Source organism: Equus asinus, chromosome 1 (genome assembly GCF_041296235.1).
Source record: "Equus asinus isolate D_3611 breed Donkey chromosome 1, EquAss-T2T_v2, whole genome shotgun sequence".
In the NCBI taxonomy this organism is placed as follows: Eukaryota; Metazoa; Chordata; class Mammalia; order Perissodactyla; family Equidae; genus Equus; species Equus asinus.
This window is the reverse complement of record NC_091790.1, coordinates 31,500,280-31,519,171: the sequence shown is the minus strand read 5'-3', so window position 1 is coordinate 31,519,171 and position 18,892 is coordinate 31,500,280. Positions and strand designations below refer to the sequence as shown.

The 18,892-nt window shown below is 41.5% G+C and overlaps 1 protein-coding gene across 4 annotated transcripts in view; it reads left to right on the top strand.

Moving 5' to 3' along the window:
- The window catches only part of SYNJ2 (synaptojanin 2), a 99,435-nt gene extending 89,427 nt beyond the window's left edge, over positions 1–10,008 (top strand). For 3 of the 4 annotated variants that reach the window (XM_014846953.3, XM_014846952.3, XM_014846951.3), the window contains 4 exons: positions 78–190; positions 1,350–1,458; positions 3,600–3,751; positions 5,673–10,008. In XM_014846953.3, the coding sequence (XP_014702439.3) occupies positions 78–190; positions 1,350–1,458; positions 3,600–3,751; positions 5,673–6,419 (1,121 nt within the window). In that variant the 3' untranslated portion in view covers positions 6,420–10,008. Of the gene's footprint in view, positions 1–77; positions 191–1,349; positions 1,459–3,599; positions 3,752–4,566; positions 4,800–5,672 lie in introns of those variants that run through there. The other variant, XM_070484096.1, reaches the window with a different exon arrangement.
- The last annotated feature ends 8,884 nt before the right edge of the window (positions 10,009–18,892 follow it).

The following is an 18,892-nucleotide window of genomic DNA, read 5'->3' as shown; positions in this document are numbered from 1 at the left end:
CAGCTGCCTGGGAATGTGCCTTGAAGCAGCCAGTGACTTCACTGAGACCCACACTCTGTCCTTGTTGGTTTTCGCAGCTGGTTTAATGGTGAAAAAGTCGGCTTCGGATGTGTCCATCTCCTCTGGCACCCACGGGCAGTATTCGATTTTGCAGACAGCAAAACTTCTCCCGGGAGCACCACAGCAAGCAGTGAGTTCTGTATTCAGCTCAAAGAGAAACGGGCCAGTATTTCAGACCCAGGGGTTTACCTTGTCGTGCATCCTCAGTTCCTAAGATCATGCAAGATCACCTCTTTTCCGTGAATACATAGATTTTATCTCTCTAACTGTCTGCCCACCTGCCAGCTCATCCCCAAACCCCGTCACTTAGTAGCAGGTCCTTTATAGGGCTTTTAATTGGTCCTTTAGGACGTTAGAGAGAAAATCATGTTTGATGAAAAATCCCATGTGCCTGCATGGCAGGACTGTTGGTTTCCAGGCTCACTTGCTTCTCGTTGTCCCGACGCTCGGCTTTGACCTTGGTGTGTACTCTACGGTGGTTGGTAGACGGGCAAACAGGAGAAGTTCAGATCAGTTGTCTGACGAAATGCTGATTGTTCTGGCACAGAGTTAGTTAAGCAAAGAGGCCAAAAAGAGTCCTAACAGGGCTAAATAACGCAGTAGGGGAACACTAGTAAGAACAGAGCTGTAGGATTTTGGAGGTGGAGAGTTCCAGAGGATGACAGCGAGCTGCTAAAGACTGCAGGTGACAGTGAATGGAGTAGAGGCGAGGAGGAGGGCGGTGGGGCTGGGTGCTGGGTGGAAGCTAATATGTCCCAGGAGAGTTCAGAGAGCTGGGCCAGGCCCGAGGCTCCGGCGTTCAGAGCCGGAGAAGGCAGTTAACTGGGTGTCGGCGGTTCATGGTGATGAAGGCTGACCATCAGAGGCAACCCAGAGGTTTGAGTTAAGAGCTAGAAAACGCACTTTGAGAAAATACGTGTGCAAGGTGTTTGAATGCCTCAGCCGGGCTGTGGAAAGAGTGGCCTCTGATGATGCTTTCTGGCTTTTATCTGGTTACTGAAATAAAGACAGAGGATAGTTTATTCACATTGCGAAATCCTGTAACCACCCAGTTTGGGAGACGAAGGTCATCTGCTCTAAATATTGTTGCATTCCTCTTCTCGGTGTGAGAGTGCTCCTGGGGGAAAGAGAGGCTTGGGGGATGGGGTTTAGGCTGGAGTTTGTGTTTTGATCACTCTCTGATGGAGCTTGTAAGTCTCATGCTCACGTACAGATCAGTAGACAGTGAATGCGCCAGTCTGGTTTCCTACCCGTGTTAATATGCTTCTCTTCCCGATTCTGTCCTCAAGCCCAAAGCTAGGACTGGGATAAGTAAACCTTATAACGTCAAGCAGATCAAAACCACCAATGCTCAGGAGGCGGAAGCAGCAATCCGATGTCTCCTGGAAGCCAGAGGAGGTAGGTGTTCCCCAGGGCTCTCCTCCCCGGGTTGAGAGAAAAACCGACTCTTCTTGTCAATTCATCTTCCTACTAAAAGAGGCCTAGAAGACAAAAGTAACTTTCTTTTTTTTTTCTGAAGCCAGTATTAAATGAAAGTACCCTTCAGCAACATTTTATAAAATTCCACTACTAAGATTTATTGTCCATTTAAAATTATGTATTTAAAAGGTAGTAAGTATATAAAAATCATCCCAGGATTATTAAGCAGCACTTAAGGGAGAGACTGAAATAAATGAAAATGAATTTTAGAAGAGGTTAATGTGGGCTCTAACAGATTCTGCTGGCTCTGTAAAAAGAGATAGATAGCGTCCGAATTCAGGCATAAAATCTCCTTTTTTTTTTTAAGAAAAAGATTTTTAATTTTTCCTTCTTCTCCCCAAAGCCCCCCAATACATAGTTGTATATTTTAATTGTGGGTCCTTCTAGTTGTGGCACCTGGGACACCACCTCAGCATGGCTTGATGAGTGGTGCCTGGTCTGCACCCAGGATCTGAACTGGCAAAACCCGGGGCTGCCAAAGCAGAGCGTACAAACTTAACCACTTGGCCTCGGGGCCAGCCCCCAAAATCTACTTTTTAGATCCAGCAGCAACTGTAGATTCCTTACTGGCAGCCAGGGATCTCTTCTCTGCCACACTGCCTGATCGTTTTTGCTGTTGTTACTCTGTCTAACCTGTGTTGACTATCTTTTAACTTGGAATCTCCCCCATGCATTCAAATCCCTGGTCACTAACGTTTTTGGGGGGTTTTTGTTTTGTTTCGTTTTGTTTTTAAAACACCCTAGATTTCTAAACTGCTGAGAATTTTATTTTATTTATTTATTTTTAAAATTTTTCCTTTTTATCCCAAAGTCCCCTGGTACATAGTTGTGTATTTTTAGTTGTGGGTCCTTCCACTTGTGGTATGTGGGATGCCTCCTCAGCGTGGCCTGACGAGCGGCACCATGTTCATGTCCAGGATTCGAACTGGCGAAACCCCGGGCCGCTGAAGCAGAGCACTTGAACTTAACCACTCGGCCATGGACGGGGCCAGCCCCAAGGGGTTTTTTGTTTTGGTTTGGAGTGGGGAGATTAAGCCCTCTGAAAAGCCATATGCAATTACAATTGCCTGATTTGCTTTTAGTCTGGATATTTAACTTATTTGGAATTCCCAAATAACATTTAAGGGGGACATAAATTAAGAGGTTACAAAACTCTGTTGTAGGATAACACCGTCACAAGTGTTTTTTTTTAATATTTAAAAAGAAATAACTAAAATTATATGGATGTAACAACTGAAGTGTCCATCAACTGATGAATGGTGTATCCATACAATGGAATATTATTCAGCTGTAAAAAGGAGTACTAATACATGCTGTATCATGGGTGAATCTCAGAAATAGTATGCTAAGTAAAAGAAGCCGAACACGAAAGGCCACGCATTATATGATTTCATTTATACGAGGTGTCTGGAAGTGGCAGATCCATACAGACAGAAAGTTATTCGTGGTTTCCAGGGGCTGGACAGAGGAGGGAATGGGGAGTGACGGCTATGCATATGTGTGGGGTTTCTTTTTAGGGTGGTAAAGTTGTTCTGGAACTGGATAGTGGTGATGGGCACACAACTTTGTGAATATACTAAAACCCACCAAATCGTATCCTTAAAAAAGGGGAGTTTTATGGTATGTGAATTATTTCAATAAAGTGATTTAAAAAGAAAAATCTATAGATGGAGAGGTTAGGAGAGGTTTGAGGTTTGAAATATACCCAGGGTCCCAACTTAATGTTTTCTTGGTCCTGGGCCCTGCTGCGATTTTGAGGCATTTTGGATCATCTCCTCTGAGAAATACACATAAAACCGTGCATGTGATGTCAGGGCCTCACTGAAGCCCATCAGGACCGCCCACGGACCCCAGATCACATCCCTGGTGAGAAACTGAGCATGAGAAGCTGGGGCCAAACCTAGCTGATTGGTCCTGACAACTGTCAAAGATTTTTTTTTAGAAAAAAGGAAATACAGTGCATCAGTAAATTATCCTTAGAATGTAGACCGCCTAAAGATTAACTCATGCAGCGAATTGCCTTGACCTGTACACGTCAGCCATGCAATCGTGTGTTTCAGGCACCCCGGGAGAAGCCCTAAATGCCACGGCCCCAATGGACCAAGGGTCTTCCAAACCAGAGCCCACAGCGGGGGTGGCCCCACTCCTGCCCCGTCGGCCAGCACCCAGAGTTCCTGCCATCAAGAAGCCAACCTTGAGGAGGACAGGAAAGGTAAGAACCTGGTAGTGGAAGCCCCTTGTCCTAAGTTGCTCGAATGTCTCGTTAGATAATGTCTCCATTGAGCCTGGTCTCTGCATACGCATTCATGAATACGCATCCTTGAGGAACATGCTTGGCAAGTGCTTTCCCCTTCGTATTCCTGCTGCATCTTGTCTCTAGCTGAGCAGAAAAACCAGGAGTTTCTCACCGTGATGGGAACAGCTTGGAGGTATCATGCCTCCCGAATGTTCTGTTGGAGTCCCCAAATCGAACCACCATGGGATGCTTTATTCCAAATGTTCCGCACTTCCCATTTGTGTGTGGTCTGTGTTGTGTGCACGTGGTTTCACATGTACAGATTTTATTTGCCTTGATGCAAGGGCTCTGTCCCTGGAGCCCGGCTCTGGACGCTGCCTTGTGGACCAGTCCAATAGCCCCCTCACCCACCCCGCCATGCTCTCCGCCCCTTTCGACAAGGTCTTAAGGGAGCTCTGTGCAAACGTGGACAACCGTTTCAGATAATGTGGTAAAGGAGTGTTTCAGCATGATGATAACTAAGTAAAAATATTTGTTTTGGTTCTTTCATGTGGACAAGATCCAGAAAACAATTAACAAAAATGAAACTTTGTATTCATTTTGTGACCGTTTATGCTTCATTTGTAGCTGTGTTTCCGTCTAAAGTGTTGTTACATAATATCTTTTCAATACTGTTTTTTAAAAAGCAAAAAAGAAAGGCAATAATGGATTCCGCGTTAGCCGTGTTGACAAGCCCTTGCACAGCTCGGCTTCTGGAGGGTCGACAGCTTCTCGTGCCACTTTTCTTGCAGATTGTGTTCTGCTCTCGCTCTCAAGCTTCTCAGCCTTGCTTGCTGCTTCAAAGACATGAGTTTGTCAGGACAGTAGCAGCCCAAAGACTGGCACCCATAGAGACATCTGGATCTTCCGTTTGATCTCGGTGTTCTCGTAACGGGACTCTCGGTAATGCCTGGCTGGTCATTTGCAGAATGCCTGCTGTTTCTCTACCTGTAGAGAGCGTGAGCCGTGCCTTTGGTGCGCCGTCCTTCCAGAGCTTGCTTTGTGTTTTCTGGGTTGCTTGTCCCTCTTTTGCTCATTGCATCTGTCCATTTTCCATTCCTCCTTGCAAAACAGGCCTCTTTCCTCCTCCTTTCCTTGGACCCACTTTGTCTTTTCTTTTAAAAGCCAGGGGCAGAAATGGATTCCTTTTCCCAACCAGCTGCACAGGAGTTACAGTCAAAGGCTGTCGGGGAAGGGATTGTTTTCCGTTTGTTTCCTAAAGAACCAAAGGAAATCCTGAAATGCCGAAGCTTGAGCTAGGGGAGGGCCATTTCTTTTTGAAGAAAGAAATGGAGCCAGCTCTTTTGCGCTCTGCAATTGTTTTCTTTGTGATATTTTTGAATTGGAACCAAGGAAGTAAAGTTCTGGTGTGAAATTTGCCATTCTTCTATATTTAAATATCAAAGATTCAAGGAGCAAGTAAATCCATTACTTCTTCTGTTAGCTTCTTGCTGCGCGATCAGTTTCTTCAGCCATGCACGGTGCAAACTGAATTATCAAAGCTTCGGCCTCAAAGGACAGAGTTTTCAGAGAGGTTCAATTTTAATAAAGAGCAGAACCCCATTTCCTAAGGTAACAAAGAAAAACTTGTCTCAAATTATTCACTGAAGCCCTGGTTTTAAAGTTGTCACTCATATTTCATTGGACCTGCTGGCACTTGATAAATGTGTGTGTGTCTCTCTTGTGTTCTTTCAGACCCAGCCACATGTCCGCATCCCGGACATTCTCAAATCTTGAATTTGCTAGAATGTCGGCTTAGCTCCTCTTTGCTGCCTCGCCGAGACTGATGCTCTCTGATTCCCAACCCCACCTCCAGGGCTGGCTTCTTATTTACACTCTTTGTTGTGCTTTTTCTCAGCCCACGTCACCGGAAGAAAACTTTGGACAACAGGCTGCCCATTTTACAATCGGGCCCCCGGAGACGAGCCTTGAAACTCCTCCTCTAACGACAGTCCCACCTGTTCCCAAACCAAGAACACTTCAGCCTGGGAAAGGTGTGGAGAGGAGGCCAAGTGGCGGGAAGCCAGTGCCCAACAATGCCCCTCCGGTGGCTGGAGCCACCACGCCACCCCCTCTGCAGGTTCCACCTCTCGTGCCCCAGGTCCCCCCAAGGAGGAAGAAGTCAGCCCCCGCCACCTTCAATCTGCAGGTTCTGCAGAGCAACAGCCAGCTTCTCCAGGGCCTCACCTGCAGCAGTAGCCCCAGCAGTGACTGTCCCCCTGCACGCCAGCCTGACGGGGGTGCCCTCCTTCCACAACCAGCTTTTCTTGGCACTTCATCTGCTGCAAGCCCAGAAACTGATGGCCCCAAAGAGCTGAAGTCAGAGGCAGCCTCCCTTCTGGATGACCATCAGGATCCCTTCTGGAGCCTTCTCCAACACCCTAAGCTGCTGAATAATGCCTGGCTTTCCAAGAGCTCTAACCGCCTGGACACGGGGACCACGAACCTTGGAAGGGCGCACACAGCCCCACCCCATGTCAGCGCCTCAGCTGCCGAGGAGCCGCCACCGGAGCACAGGCAAAAAGACTTCGGTCACTGGGTGACGGTCAGTGACAAGGACAAGAGGACGGTGCTACAGGTGTTTGACCCACTGGCGAAAACATGAGTGGGAAACCTTGACCCCCACTTCCTTGGAACGTGTGCCTTCTTCCCTTAGGCATCACTTTACAGGGAAAAGCCCAGAGTCAAAAGAGACATCTATTTAAAGGCACATTGAAAAAACATTTGTACTTCTGTCCCTCTTGTGTAGTTTACAAACCTTGTGTCTCTTATTGAATAAGATGATTATTCAGCCACCAAGATATGCTTTATTCCAGACTTGTGCGTTTGAAGTGTCCTCTCAGGGGTGTGGGAAACCGCTGGTTAGGTTCACTGTATGGATTTTAGGAGACAGAGTCTGGCCGGTAATGCCCAAGAAGCTCTCTCCTATTGATGGTTGTTCAATTTATGTGTGTATGTGGTGTTTTTAAAATTTTATTTGTCCTTTACAGATTTGGAGTAACTTTCTGGTGAACCACCTAAGGCTTGACGCATAAAGTAAGGATTAGACTGAAAGGTGGTCGGGGCCATTAAGAGCTGTACATGGCCCGCTGACACCGGCTTAAAAAGTCAGAGTGGGAAGCAGCCCATAGATCAAGCAATGACTAGACTGTACGTTCCCATGAGCCCTTGTTGACTTACGCACATGTAGATGAACCTTGATTACGTGTGATCCTGTGGGAGATGGTGTCTTACACTGTTCTGGTTCTGAAGTACATACCATTAGCTTAACCTGAGCTTAAACTGGGGAAAGACTCCTGTACCGCGTCTTAGACATTGCATGCCCCATAAATTGCTATCGTCCTGAGCCCTGGTGTGCTACTTGAACCAATTTTTGCACACTATCTGTTCCCTGTTAAACACAACCTCCTGGATTCTTTATTGCGTACCTAGTAAAACCAGGAAATGTGAAAACTCATGCTGGCACATGATATTGATCCTCATCATTATAGTATGAAGAATATTTAGTTTAGCCTGGTCTGCCAGGCTGTAGCTTCAGGAAGGAACGTACCACATGTCCCTAGATATAAGAAACCCCAGGGCAGCATTTCTGGGGTTTGCTCATCTATGTGTTTATTAGGTTTATTTTTTGCATATACATTTTTCCTGTACATTTCCAACACCATTTCTTGCCTCTTAGATCACTTAAAAAGACATCACCATACTGTTTTACATTCTTAAAATATTGTCATAAGGTCTAGAATGCATTTGGAGCAGATATATTTTTGCGAATAAGAAACTCACTGGGGGCTGGCCCTGTGGCCAAGTAGTTAAGTTCACGTGCTCTGCTTCGGCGGCCCGGGGTTTCGCCAGTTCGAATCCTGGGCGCGGACATGGCACCGCTCATCAGGCCACGCTGAGGTGGCATCCCACATGCCACAACTAGAAAGACCCGCAACTAAAAATACACAACTATGTCCTGGGGGGCTTTGGGGAGAAAAAGGAAAAATAAAATCTTTAAAAAAAAAAAAGAAAAGAAACTCACTGGCAGAAGCTTACTTTGCCACATAGTGTATTTAGGAGTCTTTCACATCATAGAATCCTAGAGCAGTGATTCTGTGTTGTCCCTAATGTGACCGGGGAATTCCTGTACTAAATGCCAGTAGTTGGGATGGCAATAAGCATCTCACCTGGGGGGTTGGGGGGTGGGGACCACTTTCTTTTGACCAATCAGACCTCTGGGATTTCAGAATTGTTTCTCATTGCCACTGTCATGATACACTGCAGAGTATTTAAATCTGGCACTCACAACAAAAACACAACTACAACATTTATCTCATTTCATCTGAAAACAGATAACAGAAAAAGGTGTTAGTGACCCATAAAGATAAATACATAATACATGGAGTTGACTGGTCCTAAAAGATGGTGTTTCCGGCCTTAGCTGATTAAGGCCCCTTCTGTAGCACTTACGTACTTTATATCATTGTTATCTGTCTAACAAATGTGAGAGGTAAACAACGTGATCCTTGAAAGAGTTTGGGGGAGAAAGAAAGCGAGATGGATAATAGGCTCAGAGAAGTTAAATAATTTGACAGGGTTCATGTTGCTACTAAGGGTACACTTGGGAGTGGAAGCAAAGATTTCTGAATTCAAAGGCTCTTTTATCTGTAACCTCTTATCCCACCAAAAAGGAGGTGAATTTAAAAGCAGATATTATGTAACCACCAGTCAGAAGAGCAGAGAAACATAAGTACCATAGAAGTTGCTTGCCATGCTGGGACTAGGCCTAATTTTCCAGCTTGCTTCTTTGTTCTAGAAAGCAAATAGCACATAAATGGTACAGAGAACAGAATTTCAATAAAGACAAGTGCTCATCACACAAGTAGCTTTTAAGAATCCAACAGTGAATATTTAACACACAAAGTTGAGGCAGGTCATAAGAAAAATTACAAGTAGTTTAATAAGAATTGAACCAACATTATTTGATGATGGATGTTCAAATTTAGTGAACGACATAGACTGGATTTTGAGTTGATAACATGTAAGGTTCTCACACCAAGGTTCTCTTTAAAAAACAAAGAATTGGAATTGCCTTATTTATTCTTTAAATCAGTGCTTAATCGTTGTAGGTTTCCGAGGTTAACAGCAGAGTTGGTGGAATGATCTTGACAATAAGCAGCTGCCTTCCTGGGGATTTCATTCTGTGGTTTTTTATTTTTAGTCTGTCTTTGATGTTCCCACGTGGGCCTTTCTTTGGTGACCTTGCGGTTTATTTCGCGACTGTTCTGTAAGACGTTACGCTTCACTGCAGTGTTTTGGGCACAGTGCTTTGCAATTCAACATTCTCTCTGACCCCAATTATATTCCCTTTTACAACATCATCTTCTCAGACTTCTTGCCTGTTTTTTAAATTGGATCCAGTAAATGAATGAAATTAGGACATGCGCCCAAGCAATTCCTGTAAAAGTTTGAAGTTGTTGAAGTTCCAGACACTTAAAATTCTCCTGACATGCGTATAAATGTGAGCAAAGTAATGTATGAAAACATTCGCTCTATAATGAAGTAATTTCATCAGAAAGAAAAGCTGCAAAAATTATTTATTAGGTGACTGGCAATTAATAGCACCCTGTAATGTTTATTTGAAATGATAATTTGTACTGAAATTGTGAAAAATACCTATTAAATGTTTTGTCTTTTTTTTTTTTTTAATTTGGCTTCTTTCTTTTCAGATATGAAGAACACCTTGGGATGTCTTCTTTGGCTAGCCTTCTATTCTGGATGAAATGTGATTACTAGTTATTCTTCTGTTTGAGTTTTTGGTTTGGGGTCTTCTTTCAACCATCAAACTAAGTTGAAAAAGCAGAAAAGTAACAATCTGGTTAAGAATTTATGACTTGAATGCTGCTACCTGGGACCATTGCCATCACATATATGATAACTTTGTGTGACAATATCTACAATACTGAGAGATGCTAGAATTCATTTTCTGTGGGACCTTTTGGAAACTTGTAAAATCTCTGACTGCTAGAGTGGTTTGAGTACATCACTGTGTAGAAAGAAAGAAGAAGAGAGTAAACAATCTTCAGGTCCTATCTAGGTTTGTTGTTAGCTAAGAAACGCACAAAATAAAGTCATGAATGTTCCCTGATGACTTTCAGGAATAAGAATATACTGACACTCTCAAAATAATAAAGATGGCTAGTCCGTCCTGACCAGTAAGTGCTGTATTGAATTCATTTAATCTGAGTGCACAGCCCTGGGATGTGGATGGGGAGGAAGGAATTGGCTGGATGTGGTACCTTCCTTTTCCCAGGTAGTGGGAGAGAGCCCTGAAACCCACTGTCATGCAAGGCAAGTTGTTTGTGCCTGTGTAATAGGCTCTCTCTGCATGAGGTCGGAGACCAGGTGAAGGAGTGACGCATTGTGCACAGAGGGTCAGGGAACATCTGAGAGAAGAGGATTAAGAATTTGACAAGTAGCAAAGTGGATTTATGTGCATGGAAAGCACGTTAGCTGATGGGCAAGAATTTCAGAGGTCCTTAAATGACAAGTTAGGGTTTTATTCTGTAGATAATAGAAGTAGTGGGTAGTGGAAATACCTAAATAAATCTGTGTGTTAGAGTGGTGAAGATAACAGGCTTTGCCTAGGCTAATAGCAGCTCTTCAAAGCATCTGGAATATAGTTTCTAGATAGTGTGAGGTAGGGGGTCCAACGTCAGCTTCCTGGGGGAATAGTTATACCATTTACTAAGTAACAAACCATTGCTCTCTCTTCCTTTAATTAGGTTTCTCAAGCGGTTATTCACTTTATTGACACTTTCAAATAACACTGGGTTTATATATCCTTTCTTTTGTTTTTTAATATTTTTTTCTGTCAATTTTTTAAACATTCTTCATTAACTTAAACTTACCCTTAGTTTGCATCATTTTTCTACTTTTAAATTTTGTTCTTTTCCTAATTTATTAATTAAAGGTAGCACTGGGTTCCATTATTTTTAGTTTTTCTTAAGTAAAGTCATTTAAAGTTATATATTTTCCCCTAATTATAGCTTTAATGTTACCCTATCCATTTTGGCATGAAATATTCTCCTCTTCATTGATTTCTAGGTTGCAATTTGCTTTTATTTTCTCTTTGATCCAAGGGAGACTGTGTAGTTTTCCAATAGTTAAGGATTTGCTTGGCATTTTAAAATTGCTCCTAAATTTATTGGATTATGACCTGAGAATGCAGCCTTGATAAATATCTGCTTTTTAAAGTTGATTTAAGTTTGCTCTGTGGTCAAGTGCAGAATTGATTTTCAAAGTGATTTCATCAATATAAAATAAAAATGTTTTTTAGTTGTAGGGTACAAAAGTATGTGTGTCTGTGCGTGTGTGCGTGTTGGTACATTGCTTCCTCTATACCCCAAATGGAACAGGTCTTTCTGCAAGGCAGATCTGGGGGATCAGTGCAGGCTCTGGTTCTGGCCCCAATGCGATGGTTCCCACTGTTCTTACCAAGATTCCTTAGATTTTCCTGAATAAATGCTTCTCAGTTTGTTGTCTTTTGATGAATCTCTAGATACTTGGAATGATTGCCTTTGCTAATTTTTACTAGTTTAATAGATGTCTCTCTGGAGGAGAGGTTTCCATGAGCCCTTCATACTGCCGTTGCAGAATTTCTCTCCCCTGGGCAATCTGTTCTGCACCACTGGTCTACTTGTCAATCTACGTACCAGTAATACATTGTCTTATTTCATTTAACTTTGGAATCTGGTAGAACAAGCGCTCCTACCTTATTCTTTTTCTTTAGAGTATCTGGACTGTTCTTGACCCTTTGCAATTGCATGTAAATCATAGAGTCAATTCATCAAGTTCTATTAAAAAAAATAAAACCTGTTACACTTTCTGACTAAGACTGCATGGAATAGAGTAGATATCTTTACAATATTGGCTCTTCAATCTAAGAACATGGTATATTTCTCCAGTTAAGGATTTCATTAACGTATCTCAAAGTTTTTGTTAGAAAAATTTTCAAATGTGAAATCAGAGAAAACAGTTTGAACCCTCATATATCCATCACCAAGATTTAATAGTAATTAACATTTGGCTATATTTGCTTTGATATTTGACTCCTAAATACTTCTAATATGTATCTCTAAATAACATTTTCTTTTATAACCTTAATACCATGATTATATCTAACAATTAACAGCATTTCTTTAAAATTAATTTGTTATTTTTTGCTAGTGTGCTGATTTTTTTTATTGCGATAACATTGGTTTATGACATTAGATAAATTTCAGGTGTACATCATTATATTTTTATTTCTGTGTAGATTACATCATGTTCACCACCCAGAGACTAATTACAGTCCATCACCACACACATGTGTCTAATCATCCCTTTTGCCCTCCTCCCTTCCCCCTTCCCCTCTGGTAATCACCAATCCAATTTCTGTCTCTATGTGTTTCTTTGTTGTTATTTTCATCTTCTATTTACGAATGAGCCCATAAGGTATTTGACTTTCTCCCTCTGACTTACTTCGCTTAGCATAATACCCTCAAGGTCAATCCATGTTGTCACAAATGGCCAGATTTCATTCCTTTTTATGGCTGAGTAGTATTCCGTTATGTATATATACCACATCTTCATTATCCATTCGTCCCCTGATGGGTACCTAGGTTGCTTCCGAGTCTTGGCTATTGTGAATAATGCTGCAGTGATCAGAGGGGTGCATGTATCTTTTTGCATTTGTGTTTTCATGTTCTTTGGATAAATACCCAGCAGTGGAATAGCTGGATCATGTGACAGATCTATTCTTAATTTTTTGAGGAATCTCCATACTGTTTTCCATAGTGGGTGCACCAGTGTTCATTCCCACCAGCAGTGTATGAGGGTTCCCTTCTCTCCACATCGTCTCCAACACTTGTTATTTACTGTCTTGTTATTTATAGCCCTTCTGATGGGTGTGAGGTGATATCTCATTGTAGTTTTGATTTGAATTTCCCTGATAATTAGTGATGTTGAGCATCTTTTCGTGTGCCTGTTGGCCATCCACATATCTTCTTTGGAGAAATGTCTCTTCAGATCTTTTGCCCATTTTTTAATCGGTTTGTTAGTGTTTTTGTTGTTGAGACGTATGAGTTCTTTATATATTTTGGATATTAACCCCTTATCAGATACATGGTTTGTAAACATCTTCTCCCAATTGTTAGGTTGTCTTTTCATTTTGTTGATGGTTTCATTTGCTGTGCAGGAGATTTTTAGTTTGATGTAGTCCAATTTGTTTATTTTTTCTATTGTTTCTCTTGCCCAGTCAGACATGGTACTTGAAAATATGCTGCTAAGACTGATGTTGAAGAGCATACTGCCTATGTTTTCCTCTGGATGTTTCATGGTTTCAGGTCTTACATTCAAGTCTTGAATCCATTTTGAGTTAATTTTTGTGTATGTTGTAAGATATTGTTGTATTTTCATTCTTTTGCATGTGTCTGTCCAGTTTTCCCAACACCATTTATTGAATAGACTTTCCTTTCTCCATTGTATATTTGTTCCTTTGTCGATGATTAGCTGTCCATAGATGTGTGTTTATTTCTGGGCTCTTGATTATGTTCCGTTGATCTGTGTGTCTGTTTTTGTACCAGTACCATGCTGTTTTGATTACTATAGCTTTGTAGTATATTTTGCAATCAGGGAGTGAACCAGCTCTGTTCTCTTTTCTAAGGATTCCTTTGGCTACTCAGGGTCTTTTGTTGTTCTATACAAATTTTAGGATTCTTTGTTCTATTTCTGTGAAAAATGTCATTGGAATTTTGATAGGGATTGCATTGAATCTGTAGATTGCTTTAGGAAGTATGGACATTTTAACTAGGTTAATTCTTGCAATCCAAGAGCATGGAGTATCTTTCCATTTCTTTGTGTCTTCTATTTCTTTCAACAACGTTTTATAGTTTTCAGTGTACAGGCCTTTCCTCTCTTTGGTTAAGTTTATTCCTAGGTATTTTATTTTTTGTTGCAATTGTAAATGGGATTGTTAATTTCTCGTTCTGCTACTTCGTTGTTAGTGTATGGAAACACAACTGATTTTTGTATCCTGTAACTTTACTGTATTCATTTATAATTTCTAAAAGTTTTTTGGTGGAGTCTTTAGGGTTTTCTTTGTTTGTTTGTTTTTTCTTCTTCTCCCCAAAGCTGCCACTACATAGTTGTATATTCTAGTTGTGGGTCCTTCTGGTTCTGCTATGTGGACACCACCTCAGCATGGCTGGATGAGCAGTGCTAGGTCCACACCCGGAATCCGAACCAGCCAAACCCTGGGCCACCGAAGCAGAGCACGCAAACTTAACCACTCGGCCACAGGGCCAGCACCTTTAGGGTTTTCTATGTATAAAGTTGCATCATCTGCAGATAGTGACAGTTTTACTTCTTTCTTTCCAATTTGGATCCTTTTTATTTCTTTTTCTTGCCTGATTGCTTTGGCTGGGACTTCCAATACTATGTTAAATAAGAGTGGTGAAAGTGGGCGTCCTTGTCTGGTTCCTGTTCTTAGAGGGATAGCTTTCAGTTTTTCTCCATTGAGAATGACATTAGCTGTCAGTTTGTCATATATGACCTTTATTATGTTGATGTGCTTTCCTTCTATACCCATTTTATTGAGAGTTTTTTTTTATCATAAATGGATGCTGTATCTTGTCAAATGCTTTCTCTGCATCTATTGAGATGATCATGTGATTTTTTTTCTTCATTTTGTTAATGTGGTATATCACAATTGATTTGTGGATGTTGAACCAACCCTGCACCCTGGAATAAATCCCACTTCATCATGATGTATGATCTTTATAATGTTTTGTTGTATTCAATTTGCTACTATTTTGTTGAGGATTTTTGCATCGATATTCATCAGTGATATTGGCCTGTAATTTTCTTTTTTTGTCTCATTCTTGTCTGGTTCTGGTATCAGGGTAATGCTGGCTTGTAGAATCAGTTAGGGAGCTTCCCCTCCTCTTTAATTTTTTGGAGAAGTTTGAGAAGGACAGGTAGTAAGTCTTCTTTGAATGTTTGGTAGAATTCACCAGGGAAGCCATCTGGCCCTGTACTTTTATTTTTTGGGAGGTTTTTGATTACTGTTTCAATCTCCTTACTGGTGATCGGTCTGTTCAAATTCTCTATTTCTTCTTGATTCAGTTTTGGCAGGTTGTATTATTCTAAGAATTTATCCACTTCTTTTAGATTATCCAGTTTATTGGCATATAGCTTTTCATAGTACTCTCTTCTAATCTTTGGTATTCCTGAGGTGTCTGTTGTAATTTCTCCTCTTTCATTTCTGATTTTGAGCCTTCTCTCATTTTTTCTTGATGATTCTATCTAAAGGTTTGTCAATTTTGTTTATCTTTTCAAAGAACCAGCTCTTAGTTTCATTGATTTTTTTCTGTTTTCTTTTCTTTTTTAGTCTCTATTTCATTATTTCTGCTTTGATTTTTATTATTTCCTTCCTTCTACTCATTTGGGGCTTTGTTTCTTTTTTTCCAGTTCCTTTAGGTGCACTATTTATTTGTTTATTTGAGAGTTTTGTTGTTTGATGAGGTAGGCCTGTATTGCTATAAACTTCTGTCTTAGAACTGCTTTTTCTGTATCCCATAAATTTTGCCATGTTGTATTTTCATTTTCATTTGTTTCCAGGTATTGTTTGATTTCTCCTTTGATTTATTAATTGACCCAATCATTGTTCAGTAGCATTTTGTTTAATCACCACATATTTGTGGCTTTTCTCATTTTCTTTGTGGAAAGAAATTGTGGCTTTTCTTCTTTTCCCTGTACTTGATTTCTAGTTTCATACCATTGTGGTCAGTAAAGATGCATGGTATTATTTCAATCTTCTTAAATTTATTGAGACTTGTTTTATGGCCTAATGTGATCTATCCTGGAGAATGTTCCATGTGCATTTGAAAAGACTGTGTATTCTGCAGTTTTTGGATGGACTGTTCTGTATATATCTCCCAAGTCCATCTGGTCTAACGTATCATTTAAGGCCAATGTTTCCTTATTGATCTTCTGTATGGATGATCTGTCCATTGGTGGAGTGTTAAAGTCCGCTACTATTGGGGCTGGCCTGGTGGTGTAGTGGTTAAATTCACATGCTCCACCTTGGTGGCCCAGGGTTCACAGGTTCAGATCCTAGGCACAGACCTATGCACTTCTCATCAAGCCATGCTGTGGTGGCATCCACATATAAAACAGAGGAAGATTGGCACAGATGTTAGTTTAACAACAATCTTCCTCAAGCAAAAAGAGGAAGATTGGCAACAGATGTTAGATCAGGGCCAATCCTCCTCACCAAAAAAAAAGAAATAAAATAAAAATAAAGTCCCCTACTATTATTGGGTTGTTGTGTATTTCTCCTTTTATGTCTGTTAATAATTGCTTTATATATTTCAGTACTTCTATGTTGGGTGCATAGATATTTACAAGTGTTATGTCCTCTTGTTGGATTGTTCCCTTTATCATTATGTAGTATCCTTCTTTGTCTCTTGTTACAGTTTTTAAGTCTATTTTGTCTGATATAAGTATTGCTACCCCAGCTTTCTTTTCATTGCCATTTGCATGGAGTATCTTTTTCCATCCCTTCACTTTCAGTTTGTGAGTGTCTTTAGGTCTGAAGTGTGTCTCTTGTATGCAGCATATATATGGGTCCTGTTTTTTTATCCAATCGGCCACCCTTTTGATTGGAGCACTTAGTCCATTGACATTTAAAGTGGCTATTGATAACAATGCACTTATTGCCATTTTGTTACAAATTTTTTTCTGGATGTTTTAGTAGTTCTTCCCTGTTCCTTTCTTCTTCTCTTGCTCTCTTCCCTTGTGGTTTGATGGCTTTCTTTAGTATTATGTTTGGATTCCTTTCCCTTAATTTTTTTGTATTCATTATAGGTTTCTGGTTTGTGGTTATCATAAGGTTCATATATAATAACCTATGTATCTTGCAATCTATATTAAGTTGATAGTCTCTTTAAATTGACCTCTTGCTAAAAGCTCTACTCTTTTACTCCCCTCCTCTCACATTTTATGTTTTTGATATTATATCTACTTCTTTTTTGTGAGTGTGTATCCATTACCCTCTTATCATGGAAACAGATAATTTTTTCCTATTTGTAGTCTTCTCTTTTTCATTTAAGTCCCTTTAGCATTTCTTTTAAGTCTGGTTTCTTGGTGATAAACTCCTTTAGTTTTTGCTTGTCTGGGAAATTCTTTCTCTCTCCTTCCATTCTGAATTACAACCTTGCCAGATAGAGTATTCTTTGCTGTAGGTTTTTTCCTCTCAGCACTTTAAATATATCATGCCTCTCCCCTCTAGCCTTTAAGATTTTTGCCGAGAAGTCAGCTGATAGTGTTATGGAATGTCCTTCGTATGTGAGTTGTTGCCTTTCTCTTGCAGCTTTTAGGATTCTCCCTTTACCTTTAATTCTTGACGTTTTAATTATAATGTGTCTTGGTGTCAGCCTCTTTGGGTTTCTCTTGTTTGGTGCTCTCTGGGCTCCCTGTACCTGGATGTCTGTTTCTTTCCTTAGGTTAGGAAAGTTTTCAGCTATTATTTCTTCAAATAGGTTCTCTACCCCTTTGTCTCTATTTTATCATTCTGGGACACCTATAATATGAATGTTAGTGTGCATGATGTTGTCCCAGAGGTCCCTTACTGTCCTCGTTTTTCTTACTTCTTTTTTCTATTATTTGTTCAGCTTTGGTGATTTCCTCTAGTATTTCATCCAGCTCACTGATATGTTCTCCTTTATCATCTACTCTACTTTTGAGTCCTTCTAGTGAATTTTTCATTTCCAGTATTGTATTCTTCATTTTTGATTGGTTCTTTTTTATATTTTCCAATTCTTTGAAGTTCCCACGAAATTCATCCATTCTTCTCCCAAGATCAGTGAGTGTTCCTATGACTATTAGTTTGAACTCTTTGTCAGGTAGATTGTTTATCTGTTTCATTTAGTTCTTTTTCTGTGGTTTTGTCCTGTTCCCTTACTTGGAACTCATTCCTTTGTCTTCTCATTTTGCCTCTTTCTCTGTGCTTATATCTATACATTATGTAGGTCAGTTACTTCTCACAATCTTGGAGAGGTGGCCTTGTGTAAGAAATGCTTTATGAGGCCCAGCAGTGTGCTTCCATCTCATCACCAGTTCCAAAGGTTCCAGGAGTGTTCCCTGTGTGGGCTATGTATGTCCTTCTGCTGTGTCAGGGTTGCTCTTGCTGCAGGTACCCGGGGAGGGTAGGCTGTCCACCTGGCCTTCTGATTGTAATGCTCAGCTATGTGTGGCTGCTAGGGTCCCTTCCTTCACTTTATTGGGTGTGGGGGGCCCCAGCACAATTGGCTGCAAGGTCTAATAGCACATTCCTGTTGCAGTATTTCTGTTAAGTGAGTAGACCCCCAGTGTGGCTGTTTGCTAGGCTCAGGGGCTTACAATTGCTCTAGGCCTCCAGCCTGCAAGGCTGTTATCAGCTCTCTTAGGAGTGCAGCTGAGTGGGGCTGGCCCCAGGCATGGGAGCACCCAATAGCTGCAGGCTTTGGAGCATGGGGCTGATCCTCTATATGGCTGTTTGAAAAACACAAGTCTGCTGCAACTGAGAAGTCCCACTGCCCACAGGGCCACACACTTTGTCAAAACAGTCCTGTCCCATGTGCACACTTTGACCCACTGAAGTGGACCCGGTCACCCCACGGAAGAGGCCCCACACATTCTACTAATGCAGGCTGCCCCTCATGAACTCCCTGCACCACAGAGGCAGACCCACTCACCCAGCTGCAGAGGTTCCAGGCAGCCGGCCTATGGGAGCCCACAAGTTGCCTGAGGGCTTACTGTTGAGTGGGGCCAGTCCCTAGGGTAGGCTGCCTGCCCTGGCTGAGCTGGATTAAATCAGTGCTCTAGCTGGTGGGGCAGACCCCTGGGCTAACAGGCTAGGGGAAGAACTCCAATGGCGTCTGCCAGCATCTGCGTCAGCATGCCTGCACTAGGTCACGATAATGGTTGCCACCAATGTCTCAGTCCCTTGGGAGGTGTTCCCAGCCTGGGGAGGTCTCAGCTCCCACCAAGATGTGCCCACAGCCTATCAAGTGA